Source organism: Mustelus asterias, chromosome 8 (genome assembly GCF_964213995.1).
Source record: "Mustelus asterias chromosome 8, sMusAst1.hap1.1, whole genome shotgun sequence".
Lineage (NCBI taxonomy): Eukaryota > Metazoa > Chordata > Chondrichthyes > Carcharhiniformes > Triakidae > Mustelus > Mustelus asterias.
Window position 1 is genome coordinate 136,694,315 of NC_135808.1, and position 19,679 is coordinate 136,713,993.

Sequence of the window (19,679 nt, forward strand, 5' to 3'; positions counted from 1 at the left end):
TGAATACTTTTCTTCAGTGTTCACCAAGGAGAGGGGCCATGTTTTTGAGGATGAGATTGTGATACAGGCTGATAGGCTGGAGGAGGTAGATGTTCTGAGGGAAGATGTATTAGCAATTTTGAAAAACCTGAGGGTCGATAAGTCCCCTGGGCCAGATGAGATATATTCTAGGATTCTTTGTGAGGCAAGGGATGAGATTGCAGAGCCTTTGGCTTTGATCTTTAGGTCCTCACTGTCCACGGGGATAGTGCCAGAGGACTGGAGAGTGGCGAATGTTGTTCCTCTGTTCAAGAAAGGAAATAGGAATGACCCTGGTAAATATAGGCCGGTTAGTCTTACTTCGGTGGTCGGTAAGTTAATGGAAAAGGTCCTGAGGGATAGGATTTATGACCATTTGGAAAGATGTAGCTTAATCCAGGATAGTCAACACAGATTCGTGAAGGGTAAGTCTTGCCTCACAAATTTGATTGAATTCTTTGAGGAGGTAACTAAGTGTGTAGATGAAGGTAGAGCAGTTGATGTCATATACAGGGATTTTAGTAAGGCGTTTGATAAGGCCCCCATGGTCGGCTCATGAAGAAAGTAAGGAGGTGTGGGATAGAGGGAAATTTGGCCGATTGGATAAGTAACTGGCTATCTCATAGAAGACAGAGGGTGAACATAGAACATAGAACATAGAAAGCCACAGCACAAACAGGCCCTTCGGCCCACAAGTTGCGCCGATCATATCCCTACCTCTAGGCCTATCTATAGCCCTCAATCCCATTAAATCCCATGTACTCTTCCAGAAGTCTCTTAAAAGACCCCAACGAGTTTGCCTCCACCACCACCGACGTCAGCCGATTCCACTCACCCACCACCCTCTGAGTGAAAAACTTACCCCTGACATCTCCTCTGTACCTACCCCCCTGCACCTTAAACCTGTGTCCTCTCGTAGCAACCATTTCAGCCCTTGGAAATAGCCTCTGAGAGTCTACCCTATCCAGACCTCTCAACATCTTGTAAACCTCTATCAGGTCACCTCTCATCCTTCGTCTCTCCAGGGAGAAGAGACCAAGCTCCCTCAACCTATCCTCATAAGGCATGCCCCCCAATCCAGGCAACATCCTTGTAAATCTCCTCTGCACCCTTTCAATGGCTTCAACATCTTTCCTGTAATGAGGTGACCAGAACTGCGCGCAGTACTCCAAGTGGGGTCTAACCAGGGTCCTATAAAGCTGCAGCATTATCTCCCGACTCCTAAACTCAATCCCTCGATTAATGAAGGCTAGTACGCCGTACGCCTTCTTGACCGCATCCTCCACCTGCGAGGCCGATTTAAGAGTCCTATGGACCCGGACCCCAAGGTCCTTCTGATCCTCTACACTGCTAAGAATGGTACCCTTCATATTATACTGCTGCTTCATCCCATTGGATCTGCCAAAATGGATCACTACACACTTATCCGGGTTGAAGTCCATCTGCCACTTCTCCGCCCAGTCTTGCATTCTATCTATGTCTCGCTGCAACTTCTGACATCCCTCCAAACTATCCACAACACCACCTACCTTGGTGTCGTCAGCAAACTTACCAACCCATCCCTCCACTTCCTCATCCAGGTCATTTATGAAAATGACAAACAGCAAGGGTCCCAGAACAGATCCCTGGGGCACTCCACAGGGTGGTGGTGGATGGAAAATTTTCAGACTGGAAACCAGTTACCAGCGGTGTACCACAGGGATCAGTGCTGGGTCCTCTGCTTTTTGTGATTTTTATCAATGACTTGGAGGAGGGGGCTGAAGGGTGGATCAGTAAATTTGCTGATGACACCAAGATTGGTGGAGTAGTGGATGAGGTGGAGGGCTGTTGTAGGCTGCAAAGCGACATTGATAGGATGCAGAGCTGGGCCGAAAAATGGCAGATGGAGTTTAACTCTGATAAGTACGAGGTGATTCATTTTGTAGGACAAATTTGAATGCGGATTACAGGGTCAACGGTAGGGTTCTGAGGAATGTGGAGGAACAGAGAGATCTTGGGGTTCATATCCACAGATCTCTGAAGGTTGCCACTCAGGTGGATAGAGCCATGAAGAAGGCCTATAGTGTGTTAGCGTTTATTAACAGGGGGTTTGAGTTTAAGAGCCATGGGGTTATGCTGCAACTGTACAGGACCTTGGTGAGACCACATTTGGAATATTGTGTGCAGTTCTGGTCACCTCGCTATAAGAAGGATGTGGAAGCATTGGAGAGAGTACAAAGGAGATTTACCAGGATGCTGCCTGGTTTGGAGGGTAGGTCTTATGAAGAAAGGTTGAGGGAGCTAGGGCTTTTCTCTTTAGAGCGGAGGAGGTTGAGAGGCGACTTAATAGAGGTTTATAAGATGATGAGGAGGATAGATAGAGTGGATGTTCAGAGACTATTTCCTCGGGTGGATGTAGCTGTTACTAGGGGGCATAACTATAAGATTCTTGGTGGGAGATATAGGAGGGATGTCCGAGGTAGGTTCTTTACTCAGAGAGTGGTTGGGGTGTGGAATGGACTGCCTGCTGTGATAGTGGAGTTGTACACTTTAGGAACTTTCAAGCGGTTATTGGATAGGCACATGGAGCACACGAGAATGATAGGGAGTGGGATAGCTTGATCTTGGTTTCGGACAAAGCTTGGCACAACATCGAGGGCCGAAGGGCCTGTACTGTGCTGTACTGTTCTATGTTCTATATGTTCTATATGTTATCCTCTACACCATAAGCTTTTATGTTCTGCAATAACCTTTGGTGTGGCACCTTATCAAATGCCTTCTGGAAATGTAAGCACAATACACCCACTGGTTTCCAATATTCCACAGCACATGTGACGCCTTCAAAGAATTCCAATAACTTGGTTAAACATGATTTCCCTTTCACAAAACCATGTGTGCTCTGCCTGATTTTCTCCCAAGCGTCCTGTCTTTAATAATAGCTGCTAACATTTTCCCTGTGACAAATGTTAAGTTAACAGATCTGTAGTTTTGTGTTTATGGTCTTCCTCCCTTTTTGAGTAAAGGAGTTACATTCACTATCTTGCAATCTAATCAAACCTTCCCTGAATCCAGGGAACTTTGGAAAATTGAAACTAATGCATCAACTATCTTGGTAGCAACTTCTTTCAAGACCACAGAATGAAATCTAATCAGGATCCGGGACTTGTCAGTCTGCAATCCCAACAATTTGCTCAGTACCAATTCCCTGGTGATTGGAATTTTCCAGAGTTCCTCCCTCCCTTCCATTTCCTGATTTAGAGCTATTTCTGGGATGTTACTTTTAACCTCTACTACAGTGAAGGCTGATGCAAAATACCTGTTCAATTAATCTGCATCTCCTTATTTTCCAATATTAATTCACCAGACATACTTTCTTTAGGACCAGTGTCTGCGTGGATTTCTTCCGGGTGCTCCGGTTTCCTCCCACATTCTGAAAGATGTGCTGATTAGGTGCATTGGCCATGCTAAATTCTCCCTCAGTGTACCCGAACAGGCACCGGAGTGTGGCGACTCGGGGATTTTCACAGTAACTTCATTGCAGTGTTAATGTAAGCCTACTTGTGACACTAATAAATAATTTTTAAAATGCTCACTTTGTTCATTCTTTTCTATATTAAATAGCTATTGAAACTCTTACAATCTGCTTTGATATTTCTAGCTAGCTTTTGTACTTTTTTCCTCCTTAATAATCTTTAAGTCATTCATTGATTCTTTTTACATTCAGTCCAATATTCTGATTTGTGTTACAAAAAGGTAGGATGCTGTTAAAAAAATTTTTACACGGGTAAAATCAAACTGCCATGTATTTTGTAATCTATGTCTGGACAGCAACTAAGAGAAAGGACAGAAAAGAGAACAGGATGTCTTTGCAATTGATGCAATCAGTATCCTGTGGGCCAGGAAGCAGTTTAGACACAGATGAGGTGGAGAACATGCAGGCTCTGCACAGGTAGTGACCCAAGCCAGGAATTGAACCCAGGCCCCAGCGCTGTGAGGCAGCAGTGCTAACCACTGTGCCACCGTGCTGCCCCGTTGAAGAAGCAGTAAGGAGTCTAACAACACCAGGTTAAAGTCCAACAGGTTTATTTGGTAGCAAACGCCACTAGCTTTCGGAGCGCTGCTCCTTCGTCAGATGGAGTGGAATGGCAGATTTCCACTCCATCTGACGAAGGAGCAGCGCTCGGAAAGCTTGTGGCGTTTGCTACCAAATAAACCTGTTGGACTTTAACCTGGTGTTGTTAGACTCCTTACTGTGTTTACCCCAGTCCAACGCTGGCATTTCCACACCGTTGAAGAAGCAGCAGCAAGAAAGAGAACGAGGCAGCCATCCTCAGGAAACAGCTCAGCTCGAGATGAGGTACTGAAGGGAAGCCAGTTTGTGGAAAAGACTGTTTTCTTCGCTGAACCAAAGACCGTTCCCAAGTCCTGGTCTCTTGAGTCATCACTGGCTAGATTCGTAACAAGCGTCTCAGCAGAGTTTAGGTACGGTGACTCAGATACATTTGGGTTTTTATTCTTTGCGGGATTAAGTGTTAATTTGTCCAAGTATAGGATTATTATTTGTAGCGTTTTATTATCTTTCATCTACTTTAATAAAAAAATGTATTTGTTTGTTTAATGAAAAAGAGGCCTGAGTTCTCACGGTTTCCGCAAATGTTTCTTGCTAATATCCAAAGAAAGCAAGAGACCACCAACACACCGGGAAACCAGTTTCAGGTTGGAACGTTCTCCCACACAACATCATCGGGGTTTCGTAACATACAACACTGGGGGCTCTTGGGAAACTTTAAAAACATAATTTTCTTGATGTAGAAAATGTGACTTTTTAAAGGTAATAAATGTGAGAAATGTGGAAAGCAAGTGAGAACTTGTTATTCAAAGTAAAAGACTGCAGCAGAAATGGCCCTCAGTCTGGTCCAAACATATTTGGAAGTGGATAACATAACCGTGGCAAAATTGAAAACCAACACAGCAGCTGATAGAAAAGCACAGGTTCAAAGTTTTGTAGCAGGAGCGAAAGTACTTGTCTTATAACCAATATCAGGAGAAACACTGAAAGCCAGATCTAGTGAACCATATCAAATTGAAAAGAAGCTGAGTGACATGAATTATTTCATATACGCACCAGACATACGTAAATTAGAAAGAGTATGTCACATCAACATGATTAAGAAATATTGGGAGAGAGACGATAAGGACAAAAGTGAGGTCTCAGTAGTCACGAAGCAGGAAGAAGAAAACAAGGGGTTAAATTATGATAGTGGCTTCCCTCAAAAACAATTGAGTAATAAGGAAGTCCTGGGCAATATAGACAGCTAGTTAACTTACAGACAAGAATCAGATGGAGCTGAAAGAGTTACTGCAGTCACACAAAGCTATTTGTGGAGACAAATTGGGTAGAACAAAGGTAACCCGACATGAAGTAGAAGTGGGGGATGCCATTCCAATCAAACATCACCCATATCGGTTGAATGCAGCTAAATCGGCAGAAGTACAAGGAGATTGTGTTTATGCTGAAAAATGACATTATTGGGTTACATTCTAGCAATTGGAGCTCTCCAATCGTGATGGTGCCAAGGCCTGATGGACCATAAGGAATTTGTGCATACTGCAGAAAAGTAAATGCTGTCACCATAAGAGACTCATTCCTTGTTCCGCGCTTGGATGATTTGAGAGAATCCAATGTTCTAAGTTTATCACCAAGGTTGATGTTGAAAGAGCAACAAAATTATAGAGAACTGTAAAGCAGCTTTTAGACACTCAAAAACTGTCTTAACCACTATACCAATGTTAGCTACACCAAACTATGAGAAACAGTCGGCATGGACGAGTTGGACCTAAGGGACTATATCTCGATGACTCTGAGTTCAAGTTGGCTATTGATGTTAGCTACATTGGTGTGGGAGCCATTTTGTTGCAGGATGATGATCAGGAAATCAAAAATTAAGCTGGGAACTGGGTGTCTACAGGGTTGAGGACATCAAAGGGTCTTGAAATGAAACACAGTAAGAAGTTTAACAACACCAGGTTAAAGTCCAACAGGTTTATTTGGTAGCAAATGCCACTAGCTTTCGGAGGGCTCCCCTTTGTCAGGTGGAGTGGAGAAATGCTCCACTCCACCTGACGAAGCATTTCTCCACTCCACCTGACGAAGGAGCAGCGCTCTGAAAGCTAGTGGCATTTGCTACCAAATAAACCTGTTGGACTTTAACCTGGTGTTGTTAAACTTCTTACTGTGTTTACCCCAGTCCAACGCCGGCATCTCCACATCATGACATCTTGAAATGAAAGACAGGCATGTGAAGTAAATGTGGCCCAGTTCAATTTTGCAACAAATAAACAAGACATGGGTAGAAATTTGCGTTAGAGCTAAAGAAGGTTTGTTGTGTTCAGTCGTTAAATTTCAAAGGGAAGTTAAAAAAATCTTTTACAACTGGGAAAAAGTCATAAATAAAGAAGATGAGGTCATTAAATGTTACTTTTTTCTAACCAAGTAGGAAGTTTGTTTTGAGGAATGTTCTAGAAGACTAATTTTAACTGTATAAATGTAAACATGTGTGTTTGAGTTTTCTTTTCTTTTGTTAATAAATGTTTTAATTTAATATGTAAAATCCCCAGTCGTCTTTACTAAATTTATGGCTCTTGACTCGACATGGTAAAAAAGAGAAATTGTAAAGGGTTCTGATAGCTTGCTAAGTTCCCTTTGGGATTTGGTTTGCATGGCACTTACCATCTGCTAGATCATAACAACACACACACACACACACACGCACAAACGCACAAATGTGCATGCACACATATATATGTGCAAATGCACACATGCATGTGCCTTCTCACACATACTCATGTATACACGCACATACACACAGATACACATACTTACATATATTCACACACACGCTCATGCATACACACACAGACATACGCACGTGTCTGCTCTCGCACACACATGTGCGAATGATCAGGAGTTGGTATTCTGGCCGATTTTGAATTGCACTGAGAAACTGATCTATAAAACATTCTTGCTTCTATTAAATTCACCAAGTACAAGATTGCCAGATCTGAGATCATTTGTTTCCAAGGAGATATTAGCCGGAATTTTACCACCACGCCTGTCCTGGAATTGGTGGGATTTTCGGCACTGGGGAGAGCACAGCAGAAAATCCTACCCTCAGATCTACGTTGTGCTGTTAATGTTCCAGCCCTTGTACCAACCAATCAACCAGCACAGAGACATAAACGGCTGAGGAATGAGTTGTACCTCTATCAATTCAAAACTCAGTTTGCTTTTATCAATCTCTAATTGGACAACGTTACAGCGATCATCCTGCTTGCTGCTGCTCCCGGATATCTAGATAATCAGTGAAACAATGTCATTACCGCATGTCCTGAATAAAATCTGTAATTAAACATTCATAATACATCATTCCAGGCATTTTGAAAAAAAATCTGAAGACTGGACTATAAAGGCAGAGACACACATTTAAATAACACAATTAAACCCATGGGATTGAAACTGCAGTCAAACTTTCCCCAACCCAGTGTTGATACACAGTCCCACCCAGAGATCTGATACACAGTCTCACCCAGAACTCTGATCCGCTCCCACCCAATGTCTAGATACATTGTCCCACCCAGTGCCCTGATACACAGTGCCATCCAGTGCCCTGATACACAGTGCCATCCTGTGGCCTGATACACAGATCTGCCCAGGGTCCTGATACATAGGCCTTCATTTTCTTGACATATGTGAAGATGCTGGCAGTGGCCTGAATCCAGAACTCCCTCCCTCAAACCTGGCCTCTGCCATTTTTTGCGGGATGATAATGGGGGGAATTGGGCTGTGTTCATAATAGTAATGCAGACATAATTGTGTGTAAAATTCACATAAACGCATTGGTACCGTCTAGGCTGTCAAAGAACTGTCAAAATCCAAACGAAATGCATTTTGGAAGGTCTATTATAGATAGGAAATATACAGTAAATGGCAGAACCCTTAAGATAGGCAGAGGGATCTGGGTGTACAGGTACACAGGTCACTGAAAGTGGCAATGCAGGTGGAGAAGGTAGTCAAGAAGGCATACGGCATGCTTGCCTTCATCGGCCGGGGTATTGAGTTTAAAAATTGGCAAGTCATGTTGCAGCTTTATAGAACCTTAGTTAGGTCGCACTTGGAATATAGTTCAATTCTGGTCGCCACATGACCAGAAGGATGTGTAGGCTTTGGAGAGGGTACAGAAAAGATTTACCAGGATGTTGCCTGGTATGGAGGGCATTAGCAATGAGGAGAGGTTGGAGAAACTTGGTTTGTTCTCACTGGAACGACAGAAGTTGAGGGACGACCTGATAGACGTCTACAAGATTATGAGAGGCATGGACAGAGTGGATAGTCAGAAGCTTTTTCCCAGGGTGGAAGAGTCAATTACTAGGGGGCACAGGTTTAAGATACAAGGGGCAAGGTTTAAAGGAGATGTACGAGGCAGACTTTTTACACAGAGGGTGGTGGGTGCCTGGAACTCGCTGCCAGGGGAGGTAGTGGAAGCGGATTTGGTAGTGACTTTTAAGGGGCGTCTTGGCAAATACATGAATAGGATGAGAATGGAGGGATATGGTCCCCGGAAGGGTAGGGGGTTTTAGTTCAGTTGGGCAGCATGGTCGGTGCAGGCTTGGAGGGCCGAACGGCCTGTTCCTGTGCTGTAATTTTCTATGTTCTATGTTCTAAATGTCAAAACTGTCAAAAATTACCGGAAATGTTAAATAACTATCAAAGAAATGTCAAAGCCCAAAAGAACTATTAAAGCCAACTGAACTGTCAAAGCTGTAAAACATAATTGGAATTGTCAAAGAACTGTCAAAGTGTTATCAAAACCAAAAAAAAGTCACACTGCAAAATAAATGTCAATGCTGTCAAAACCTTCTGAAATTGTCAAAGAACTGACAAAAAAATGTCAAAACCTAAAAAGGACTGTCAAAGACATGGCAAAACACAAATGAATTGTCATTGTCACTGTCCACGGGGATGGTGCCAGAGGACTGGAGAGTGGCGAATGTTGTTCCTCTGTTTAAGAAAGGGAATAGAAATGACCCTGGTAATTATAGACCGGTTAATCTTACTTCGGTGGTTGGTAAATTGATGGAAAAGGTCCTTAGGGATGGGATTTACGACCATTTAGAAAGATGCGGATTAATCCGGGATAGTCAGCACAGATTCGTGAAGGGCAAGTCGTGCCCCACAAATTTGATTGAATTTTTTGAGGAGGTAACTAAGTGTGTTGATGAAGGTAGGGTAGTTGATGTCATATACATGGATTTTAGTAAGGCGTTTGATAAGGTCCCCCATGGTCGGCTTATGATGAAAGTAAGGAGGTGTGGGATAGAGGGAAAGTTGGCCGATTGGATAGGTAACTGGCTGTCTGATCGAAGACAGAGGGTGGTGGTGGATGGAAAATTTTCGGACTGGAGGCAGGTTGCTAGCGGAGTGCCACAGGGATCAGTGCTTGGTCCTCTGCTCTTTATTAATGACTTAGAGGAGGGGGCTGAAGGGTGGATCAGTAAATTTGCTGATGACACCAAGATTGGTGGAGTAGTGGATGAGGTGGAGGGCTGTTGTAGGCTGCAAAGAGACATAGATAGGATGCAAAGCTGGGCTGAAAAATGGTAAATGGAGTTTAACTCTGATAAATGTGAGGTGATTCATTTTGGTAGGACTAATTTAAATGTGGATTACAGGGTCAAAGGTAGGGTTCTGAAGACTGTGGAGGAACAGAGAGATCTTGGGGTCCATATCCACAGATCTCTAAAGGTTGCCACTCAAGTGGATAGAGCTGTGAAGAAGGCCTATAGTGTGTTAGCTTTTATTAACAGGGGGTTGGAGTTTAAGAGCCGTGGGGTTATGCTGCAACTGTACAGAACCTTGGTGAGACCACATTTGGAATATTGTGTGCAGTTCTGGTCACCTCACTATAAGAAGGATGTGGAAGCGCTGGAAAGAGTGCAGAGGAGATTTACCAGGATGCTGCCTGGTTTGGAGGGTAGGTCTTATGAGGAAAGGTTGAGGGAGCTAGGGCTGTTCTCTCTGGAGCGGAGGAGGCTGAGGGGAGACTTAATAGAGGTTTATAAAATGATGAAGGGGATAGATAGAGTGAATGTTCAAAGACTATTTCCTCGGGTGGATGGAGCTATTACAAGGGGGCATAACTATAGGGTTCATGGTGGGAGATATAGGAAGGATATCAGAGGTAGGTTCTTTACGCAGAGAGTGGTTGGGGTGTGGAATGGACTGCCTGCAGTGATAGTGGAGTCAGACACTTTAGGAACATTTAAGCGGTTATTGGATAGGCACATGGAGCACACCAGGATGATAGGGAGTGGGATAGCTTGATCTTGGTTTCAGATAAAGCTCGGCACAACATCGTGGGTCGAAGGGCCTGTTCTGTGCTGTACTGTTCTATGTTCTATGTTCTATTTTATTATTATTTATTTATGACTGTGTCATTAACTAAGCCAGCATTTATTGCCCATCGCTAACTTTCATTGAAAAGGTTGTGGTGAGCTGCCTTCTTGAACCATTGCAGTCCCTGTGGGTCAAAGAACTGTCAAGGAACTGTCAAAACACAAAAGAACTGCAAAGCTGTCGAAACCTACTGGAACTGTAAAGGAACTGTTAAAACCTATTAAAAAACTCTCAGCTCCCAAAAGAATTATTAAAGCCGTCAAACCCTACTGGAACTGTCAAATAGCTGTCAAAGAAATTTTGAAGCTGTCAAAACCCAAAGGAACTGTCAAAGCTGTCAAAACCTACTGGAATTGTTAAATAGCTGTCAAAGAACTGTCAACATGCATAAAAACTATCGAAACCCACCCAAAAAGGTCAAGGCATTTAACGCAGTTGGGCTTTAAATTTAAACAAATGTTTGGAGTTTTAAAAAGACTCTCGCTGCTATATCACTCTGTTGACATAAGTTTGAGGGTCCTTATCGGATCTGTGCTGCATGACTGATTTTAAAACCTAACATTATCACAGTGGGGTACATGTTAAGTGAGCAGTTTGATTGACAGCTCCAAACAGCCAGAGAATAGAAATATTTGTTTCCATAAGAGATTAGTTAAGGAATTTGAATGTGTTGAATGTTTTGCTTTTAATGAATATGAGGTTTTTTTAAATAGCAACATCATCAATAACGATTTCCCCATGTGGATACTCGGTGAGTCGGTATGGAGGGGGTAAGGGAAAAGGGTTGTGGGTGGGTGACATGAGTTGGCATTAAATTGGAATGGGGCTATAAAAGGCTATGGGCTTGAGTGGGGGTCATGACATGGCATAAGGGTTATGAAGGGCCATGATGGATGGGTAGAGGGATATGGGATGGCATGGATAGGGGAAGGGGTGTATGTATTGGGATCAATCATTTGATTAATAACTTTAAAACAGAAGGCTGGCCTTCAGGCTGGTCCACCTCCTGACCTGACCAATTCTGCACTCGTTCTGGGCACGCTGGACCCAACTTCTAATCCAGCCCACACTCCCAGAACAAAATCCTTACTTTCTGGCCCTCTTTTTCCCAGGTCAGGTTGGTGGAGCTGGGGGCCACATTGCCAGTGATGATTCAGAGACTTGTGGGGGTAAAAACATTACTTTTAACTTCTAAAGTCCCTGGTGTATATTCCCAGCACAGCGCTGACTCACCCACATACTGCCATCCGCCAGTACATGGATACCCCGCTTGCACAACTCTGCATTCATCTCCGCACTTAAACCTTCTCGTTGATGTGCATTTGAGGCAGCTCTAGATTAATAAAATAAAATATTAAATAACAAAACATTAGTGTTTCAGTGCCAGTCACTCCAAAGTGCAGTTTTTAATAGAATGATGGTAACATTCTTGTTCGAGCAGAGAAGTTGAAGGGATGATGTAATGGAGCTGTTCAGAATTAGTAAGTGCTTTGTTTGAGTAAATGAGGAGAACGTGTTTCCAGCGACATGTGAACAAACAAACATATCAACATATGAAATAGGAGCAGAAGGAGGTTATTTGGCCCTGCGAGCCTGCTCTGCCATTTCATAAGAACATAGGGGCGATCTTACTGGCTTACAATGCCGGTTGATCATGATGGTGAGTTGGTAAGATCGCGATAGAGGCAACAAACTGGGTTCGCACCCAGTTTCTCGCCTCTTGCAATATTTACCAGCCTTGTTATGCTGGCATAATCAGCCTGATGCGCGATTAAATCACTCGGGAGGCTGGATCATACCCGGGAAATAAAGGCTTTTATTAGTAACAAGAATGGAGCACACTGCTTAACAATACAATCCCAGACTAAAGGGTCACCAGGCAGTGCAGTGACCTTTATACTCCTACAGGTAGGCGGAGCCAACCGGAGTGTACCACAGAACAATACCAACAGGTGGAACAGCCCAACCCTAACCCCAACAGTAACAAGAGTAACATATGTACAAGTACCCATAGTGATAACCATCTATGGTTCACCACACAGCCTTACCCTTGGGAAGGGCGCGAGGCTGATTTAAATATTTCTAAGTAAATTGAAATATTATAAGTGACCCCAGAGGCAATCCTCCAGGCTCACTTGCCTTAACGGCCTTGCAGGTGGAGATCCTCACTGGCAAGGATCACGTATGGTCCCCCACCAACAGGGATCAGACGAGATGGCCTTGCCGGTGGGAGCAGGGGCCATTGAGGCCCCTTGGGGGTTTGGGGGAAGGGGGTGCAGTGCCCCTCTTGTACATAGTGCAGAGGGAGATCACAATGGGTGTGCAATCGCACCCTCTAGCAGTCAGCAGCTGGCCTCCTTGCATGAATAGACTCTGCCCACTTCCCTTCGCCTCACTTTGCCTCATTTCTTTTTCTAAGTGTGCTAAGATTTGATTTTTTTCTCTGGCCGAAAAAATGGGAGTGATTCTTTCCCGTTTTCACACTTGTTCGACACTTAGAATCTTTTTGGTAAGATCGCCCCATGAGTGTTTGTGTTGTGTTGAGTTCCACATTCCCATCGAACCCTGACAACCTCTAATTCACTTGCCTAACAAGAGTCTACCTAACTGAGCCTTAAAAATGTTCACTTTCACTGCCTTCTGAGGCGGAGAAATCCAGTCGCCCAACCCTCTGAGAGAAAAGATTTCACTTAATCTCTGTCCTATAAAGGTGACCCCGAATTTTAAAAGAGTGCCCCATGACTTCACTTGGCAGGAAGATGCCCACAAAAGGTCCTTTCCAATCAGTCCAGGTGTTTAGGTGGAAGAAAACAGCAACTGCTGTTGCCCACTGTGAGGGGAGGCGATGGCCTAGTGGTGTTATCGCTAGACTATTAACTCAGCTAATGTTTCTGGGGACCCGGGTTCGAATCCCACCACGGCAGATGGTGGAATTTGAATTCAATCAGAAATATTTGGAATTATGAATCTACTGATGACCATGAAACCATTGTCAGAAAAACCCATCTGGTTCACTAATGTCCTTTAGGGGAGGAAATCTGCTGTCCTTTACCTGGTCTGGCCTACATGTGACTCCAGAGTCACAGCAATGTGGTTAACTCTCAACTAGGGATGGGCAATAAATTGGCGGCGCAGTGGCACAGTGGTTAGCACTGCTGCCTCACAGTGCCAGGGACCTGGGCTCGATTCCTGGCTTGGGTCACTGTCTGTGTGGAGTTTGCACGTTCTCCCCGTGCCTGCGTGGGTTTCCTCCAGTGCTCCGGTTTCCTCCCACAGTCTGAAAGACGTGCTGGTTAGGTGCATTGACCCGAAAAGGTGCTGGAATGTGGCGACTAGGACAATTTCGCAGTAACTTCATTGCAGTGTTAATGTAAGCCTACTTGTGACTAATAAATAAACTTTTAAAAAAATGCTAGCCAGCCAGCGATGCCCATGTCCCACGAATGAATAAAAAAAAGACAGGGCCTTTTCAAAGTAAATTGAAGGCGTCTGGAACAGATTAATCCAAGAACTTTACAGAACAAACTGCTGGGATCAGCTCTGCTGCTGGGCAAGGAAAGATTGGCTGGAGTCGATATTCGAGTTTGTGTGAAAGGCGATGGTCGTAGCTCAAATGGATGTCAATCCATTTCTAAAACATTCATGGCATACTAACTGAACTATGTAGATGAAGCCTCCAAGAAAGAGGTCATGGACGTCCTCATACAGTATGACAGGAACTTGCTGATCCATGCCCTTGTGAGGCCAAAACATTTGGTGGACCCGGTGCCTGTTACCAGAAATCTTACTGTTAACACTTTCATTTCATCCTGCCAAATAAATAATAGATTTGGACTCACCCACAAGGGGAAACATCCTTTTCATGCCCACCTTGTTAAGACCATTCAGGGTCATACGGACTCAAAACGTTAACTCTGTTTCTCTCTCCACAGAGGCTGCCAAAGTTGCCGAGTTTTTCCAGCCTTTACTGCTTTTATTTTGGATTTCCAGCATCTGCAATATTTTGCTTTCATTACCCACAGCTGGTCAGCTGGTTTCACCAGCGTTTGTGAAAATTCAATACTGTCCTTGAGTCTTTGAGCCACATTACTGACAAGAGACAGACTTCCTTCCTGCTCCAATACAAGTCTTCATCCTCACCAGGTAACTGAGCTAAGAGGCAAGGCTATGAGACTCCCTTCAGTGAATCACCAGAGGCTAAACTTCAGCCCTGATTCCACTGATAGCGGTCTTGCTTGTACCTCATGGGGAGACGATGGCCTAGTGGAATTATCACTATTAGACTATTAATCCAGAAGCTCAGCTAATGTTCTGGGGACCTGGGTTCGAATCCCACCACAGCAGATGGTGGAATTTGAATTCAAGAAAAAATATCTGGAATTAAGAATCTACTGATAACCATGAAACCATTGTCGATTGTTGGAAAAACCCATCTGGTTCACTAATGTCCTTTAATGTACGATAGCCTCACGAAAATCCCTAACAGAATGCCTCTACTTTCTCAGAAGACTAAGGAAATTTGGCCTGTCAGCTACGACTCTCACCAACTTTTACAGATGCACCATAGAATCTATTCTTTCTGTTTGTATCACAGCTTGGTATGGCTCCTGTTCTGCCCAAGACCGCAAGGAACTACAAAAGGTTGTGAATGTAGCCCAATCTATCACGCAAACCAGCCTTCCATCCATTGACTCTGTCTACACTTCCCGCTGCCTCGACAAAGCAGCCAGCATAATTAAGGACCCCACGCACCCCGGACATTCTCTCTTCCACCTTCTTCTGTCAGGAAAAAGATACAAAAGTCTGAGGTCACGGACCAACCGACTCAAGAACAGCTTCTTCCCTGCTGCTGTCAGACTTTTGAATGGACCTACCTCGCATTAAGTTGATCTTTCTCTACACTGTGGCTATGACTGTAACACTACATTCTGCACTCTCTCCTTTCCTTCTCTATGAACGGTATGCTTTGTCTGTATAGCGTGCAAAAGACAATACTTCTCACTGTATGTTAATACCTGTGACAATAATAAATCAAATCAAATCAAAAGAATCATGGAATGATACGTTGTTTGGTTCCTAATTTTGTTGCTCGCTTTTTGAAAGAACCAGCAAGAACCTGTTTAATTTTCTTTGCTCTTTTCTTTTCAAAAATTGATTCAATTAATTTTTAATTAGTTTTCAGATTTCCAATTGACCCCTGCCTCAACAATGGGAGGAGCTTTCCAAACAAGGATGGAATTTTAAATCGCTGCTGCATTTGTAACTCTCACAGGAAGTGAAAGCATTGTCAGAGAGGAGCTAACACTTTCCCAAATGTCCTTCAGTGCAGTCACTGTTTTGTCTGCCAGTGAATGGAGAAAATATCGTTCACAAGCAAGATATCAGAAAGGCAAAATATTACAAATGATCACATCCATTGGTGCTGTGGATTCAGGGAATCATAGAATCATAGAAACCCTACAGTGCAGAAGGAGGCCATTCGGCCCATTGAGTCTGAACCGACCACAATCCCACCCAGGCCCTACCCCCACATATTTACCCGCTAATCCCTCTAACTACGCATCTCAGGGACAATTTTTAACCTGGCCAATCAACCTAACCCGCACATCTTTGGACTGAAAGTCAATCTGGAAACCCTGCTGATTAAAATCTTCAACCGATCCAAGTCGTTGCTACACAATACAAATAGTAAGATGACAACACCAACCTGCATTTATATAGCACCTTGAATGTAGTTCAAAAGTTCCAAGGCACTTTACAGGAGCATAAATTGGACAAAACTTTGACACCAAGAAATATTAGGAGATTTTCGGGCAGGAGATCATAAGCTTTGTCAAAGAGTGGGTTTTAAGGGGCGTCTTAAAGGGGAAAAAAGGGGTTGAGAGACAGAGCAATGTGAAGGAATCCCAGAGCTTAGGGCCCAGGCAGCTGAAAGCACAGACTCCAATGGCAGAGGGATTAAAATCAGGAATGGTTTTCAGACAAGAAATGGAGAGGTGAAGTGATACTTGAAGCATGTAGGGCTGGAGGAGAGGTAGGGATAGATAGAGAGAGAGGTAGATAGAGAAAGGGACTGGCATAGTTGTGAAGAGATTCGAACACAGGGATGAGAATTTTAAGGTGTTGTTGGATTGGGAGCGATCTTGGATGAACATTAAATTAATCAATACCTCAGTTTTCTTCTGGTTAAGAATCCCCGGGACCATCGCTGAAGGATCAGCACTGCAGAGTGATGCGCAAGAATTCTGTTGATGGTGGAAAGAAGATTTTGGATATTCTTCAACTCAATCTGCCAGGTCGAAGTCTGTGTGAGAGGTTAAAAATACTAAGAGTGATTCTGCTTCAGCCAGAGATCAAGGTGCTGTTCATACGGCAGGGGCTGGAGGAGGTTACAGAGATAGGGAGGGGTGTAGAGGCTGGAGGAGATTACAGAAATAGAGAGGGTTGTTGGGGCTGGAGGAGGTTACAGAGATAGGGAGGTGTGTAGGGTTAGATGAGGTTACAGAGATAGGGAGGCGTGTACGGGCTGGAGGAGGATACAGAGATCAGAAGGCATGTAGGGTTAGATGAGGTTACAGAGGTAAGGAGGCATGTAGGGGCTAGAGGAAGTTACAGAGATAGGAGGGTGTAGGGGCTGGATGAGATTACAGAGATAGTGAGGGTGTAGGGGCTGGATGAGGTTACAGAGATAGTGAGGGGTGTAGGGGCTGGAGGAGGTTACAGAGACAGGGAGGGGGTGTAGGGCTGGGGGAGGTTAGGATGATTACTTGAATTTTCACTCACACCTTTTGAACTATTCGCTGTCCAAATGCCGCAATTCTGTAAAATAACTGGAGTGTGCAGTGACAGTGGAGGTTTCCTGGCAGATCTGGCTGAGAACAAATTTCATCCCCAGTTTCTAAGTCCAGTGTTTTCACTTCCTCAGTTTCTCTCCTGGCTGTCAATGAATTTATTTATTGTGTAGGTTTTGTTTTCAAATGAATCTTAATTTACAAGACTTGTTCTCAGTCAGACTAAATCAGGAGAAAGTATTGGTAACTTGAATAAAGATCATTGGCAAAGGAAACAGGGGGTGAGAAGGTGGTGTTTTTTGATTCCAGCAAGGAATTGCTATCTGGACTTCCTAAAAGAATGGTGGAAGCAGAATCAATAATACCGAGAGGAGGAAGAGGCCATTCAGTCCCTGCTGAGCCTATTCATGGTATTGGGGGTAATGTATTGACTTGGATAGAGAACTGGTTGGCAGGCAGGAAGCAGAGAGTGGGAATAAATGGGTCCTTTACAGAGTGGCAGGCAGTGACTAGTGGGGTACCGCAGGGTTCAGTACTGGGACCCCAGCTATTCACAATATACGTTAATGATTTGGATGAAGAAATTGAATACAACATCTCCAGATTTGCAGATGACACTAGGTGGCAGTGTGTGCTGTGAGAACAGTCACAGAAAGCTGGCATGCAGGTACAGCAGGTGGTGAGGAAAGCTAATGGCGTGGGACGGTGAGAAAGTGGGAGTGGGATACTGGAAGTGCATGATCAACCATGATCATATGGAATAGTGGTACAGGTTCGAAGGGCTGAATGGTCTATTCCTGCTCCTATTTTCTCTGTTCCAACATTCAGTTAGATCACAGTGTAACTCAACCTAATTTTCACACCTTTGATCGATATCCCTCAACTCGATGCCCTGTTAGGAGATGGTAGAATAGTAGTAGTTATTGGAACAGTAATCCAGCCACCTGGATATGAGTTTAAATTGCATCAGGGCAGCTGTGGGGAGGTGAGGTGGGATGGGTGGGTGGAATTGAAATTGACTGAATTATGGAACCAGATGCTCGATTCATTAATAATGATGATACTACTGAATGTTTGCAAAAACATAACTGGTTCACGAATGTACTTCAGAGAAGGAAATCCGCCATCCTGCCTGGTCTGGCCTACACAGATCCATAGCAATTTTATTGACTCTTCAGTGTCCTCTGAAATGGTCTAGCAAGACATTCAGTCCAATCAAGCAACAGAAAGCAGCAACATAGATGTAACCACAACACACATCCCGTTCAAGTAGATAATTCACCAATACCTGCTGGTGTTGCCAGTGACATCCCAAAAACACATGTTAAAAAGCCTTTTGTTAAGATCACAGCTAATGTTCAATGCCAGAAGGGAAGCTTCAAACACCAGCTCTCAGCTGAATTGTGCAGTTTGGTTAATGTGTGAAAAGATGTGAATCCAATGAAGGGTGCCCCAGATGTTTCTGTGATGTTTTTAAACTAACTAAACTCGGCGTCAAAGCCCGGCTGCCCTCAGATCGGGGCACTATTATTAAAGGAGCAAAAAATAACATCCCTCCAATCCCACTATGGAAATCTTAGGGGCTCCCGGGCTCCTCCTCCCCCCACTGACCCTGCAATTAGAGCCGGCGTTAACCCCATACTCCCGCAAGCAGTATTTGCCTGCATGCCCCGCCCCCGCCGCCCCCCCCAACCACCCACTATTCGCCAAACAGCCATTCGCTGGTGTCACAACCTCCCAAACCCACTCCTCACCACTGCTACAAGTAAATTAATCCCTCCCTCCATAAGTATCCCACTAAGGAATGGTGCCAACTTGGCAGTGCCAACCTGTGCCAGTGGGCAGTGCCAGATGGCATTTCCAGGCCACTGCCTGGTTATGTCCCTCTCCGCCAGGTATCAAATTCACCTTCACACCCTGAGGGGGGGGGGGGGGGGGGGGGGCAGGGGGGGAGGAATCCCCACAGCAGGTTCATGTCTGGGTGAACTAATTTTAAACTGTGCCGACAGGACTTCACATCAGTGCAGTTTGAAAATATGCCTGGGGGAGGGAGGGGGGGGGAATATATTGGGAGGAGGGTGGTTAACTATGTTATAATTTATTAAATGGGTGTAAATCTAATTACATCGCCAGTGAGAGACAGCAAAAATTGCAAATCACAATACCACCGTGAGATTCACTAATCCGGCGAGATTCACTAATCCGGTGAGATTCACTAATCCGGTGAGATTCACTAATCCGGTGAGATTCACTAATCCGGTGAGATTCACTAATCCGGCGAGATTCACTAATCCGGTGAGATTCACTAATCCGGTGAGATTCACTAATCCGGCGAGATTCACTAATCCGGTGAGATTCACTAATCCGGTGAGAAATCATCATAGAAACCCTACAGTGCAGAAGGAGGCCATTCGGCCCATCGAGTCTGCACCGACCAC

At 44.3% G+C, this 19,679-nt stretch overlaps 1 protein-coding gene and 1 pseudogene across 1 annotated transcript in view; one reads left to right on the forward strand and one right to left on the reverse strand.

Moving 5' to 3' along the window:
* The window catches only part of LOC144497594 (leucine-rich repeat and IQ domain-containing protein 3-like), a 58,853-nt gene that overhangs the window by 5,322 nt on the left and 33,852 nt on the right, over nucleotides 1-19,679 (reverse strand). The window contains exons 5-7 of the mRNA XM_078219039.1: nucleotides 16,621-16,754; nucleotides 11,684-11,783; nucleotides 7,259-7,348 (exon numbers count right to left, since the gene is read on the reverse strand). Coding sequence (XP_078075165.1) covers nucleotides 7,259-7,348; nucleotides 11,684-11,783; nucleotides 16,621-16,754 — 324 coding nt within the window. The remainder of the gene's footprint in view (nucleotides 1-7,258; nucleotides 7,349-11,683; nucleotides 11,784-16,620; nucleotides 16,755-19,679) is intronic.
* On the forward strand, nucleotides 13,210-14,244 carry LOC144497606 (small ribosomal subunit protein uS9-like; annotated as a pseudogene).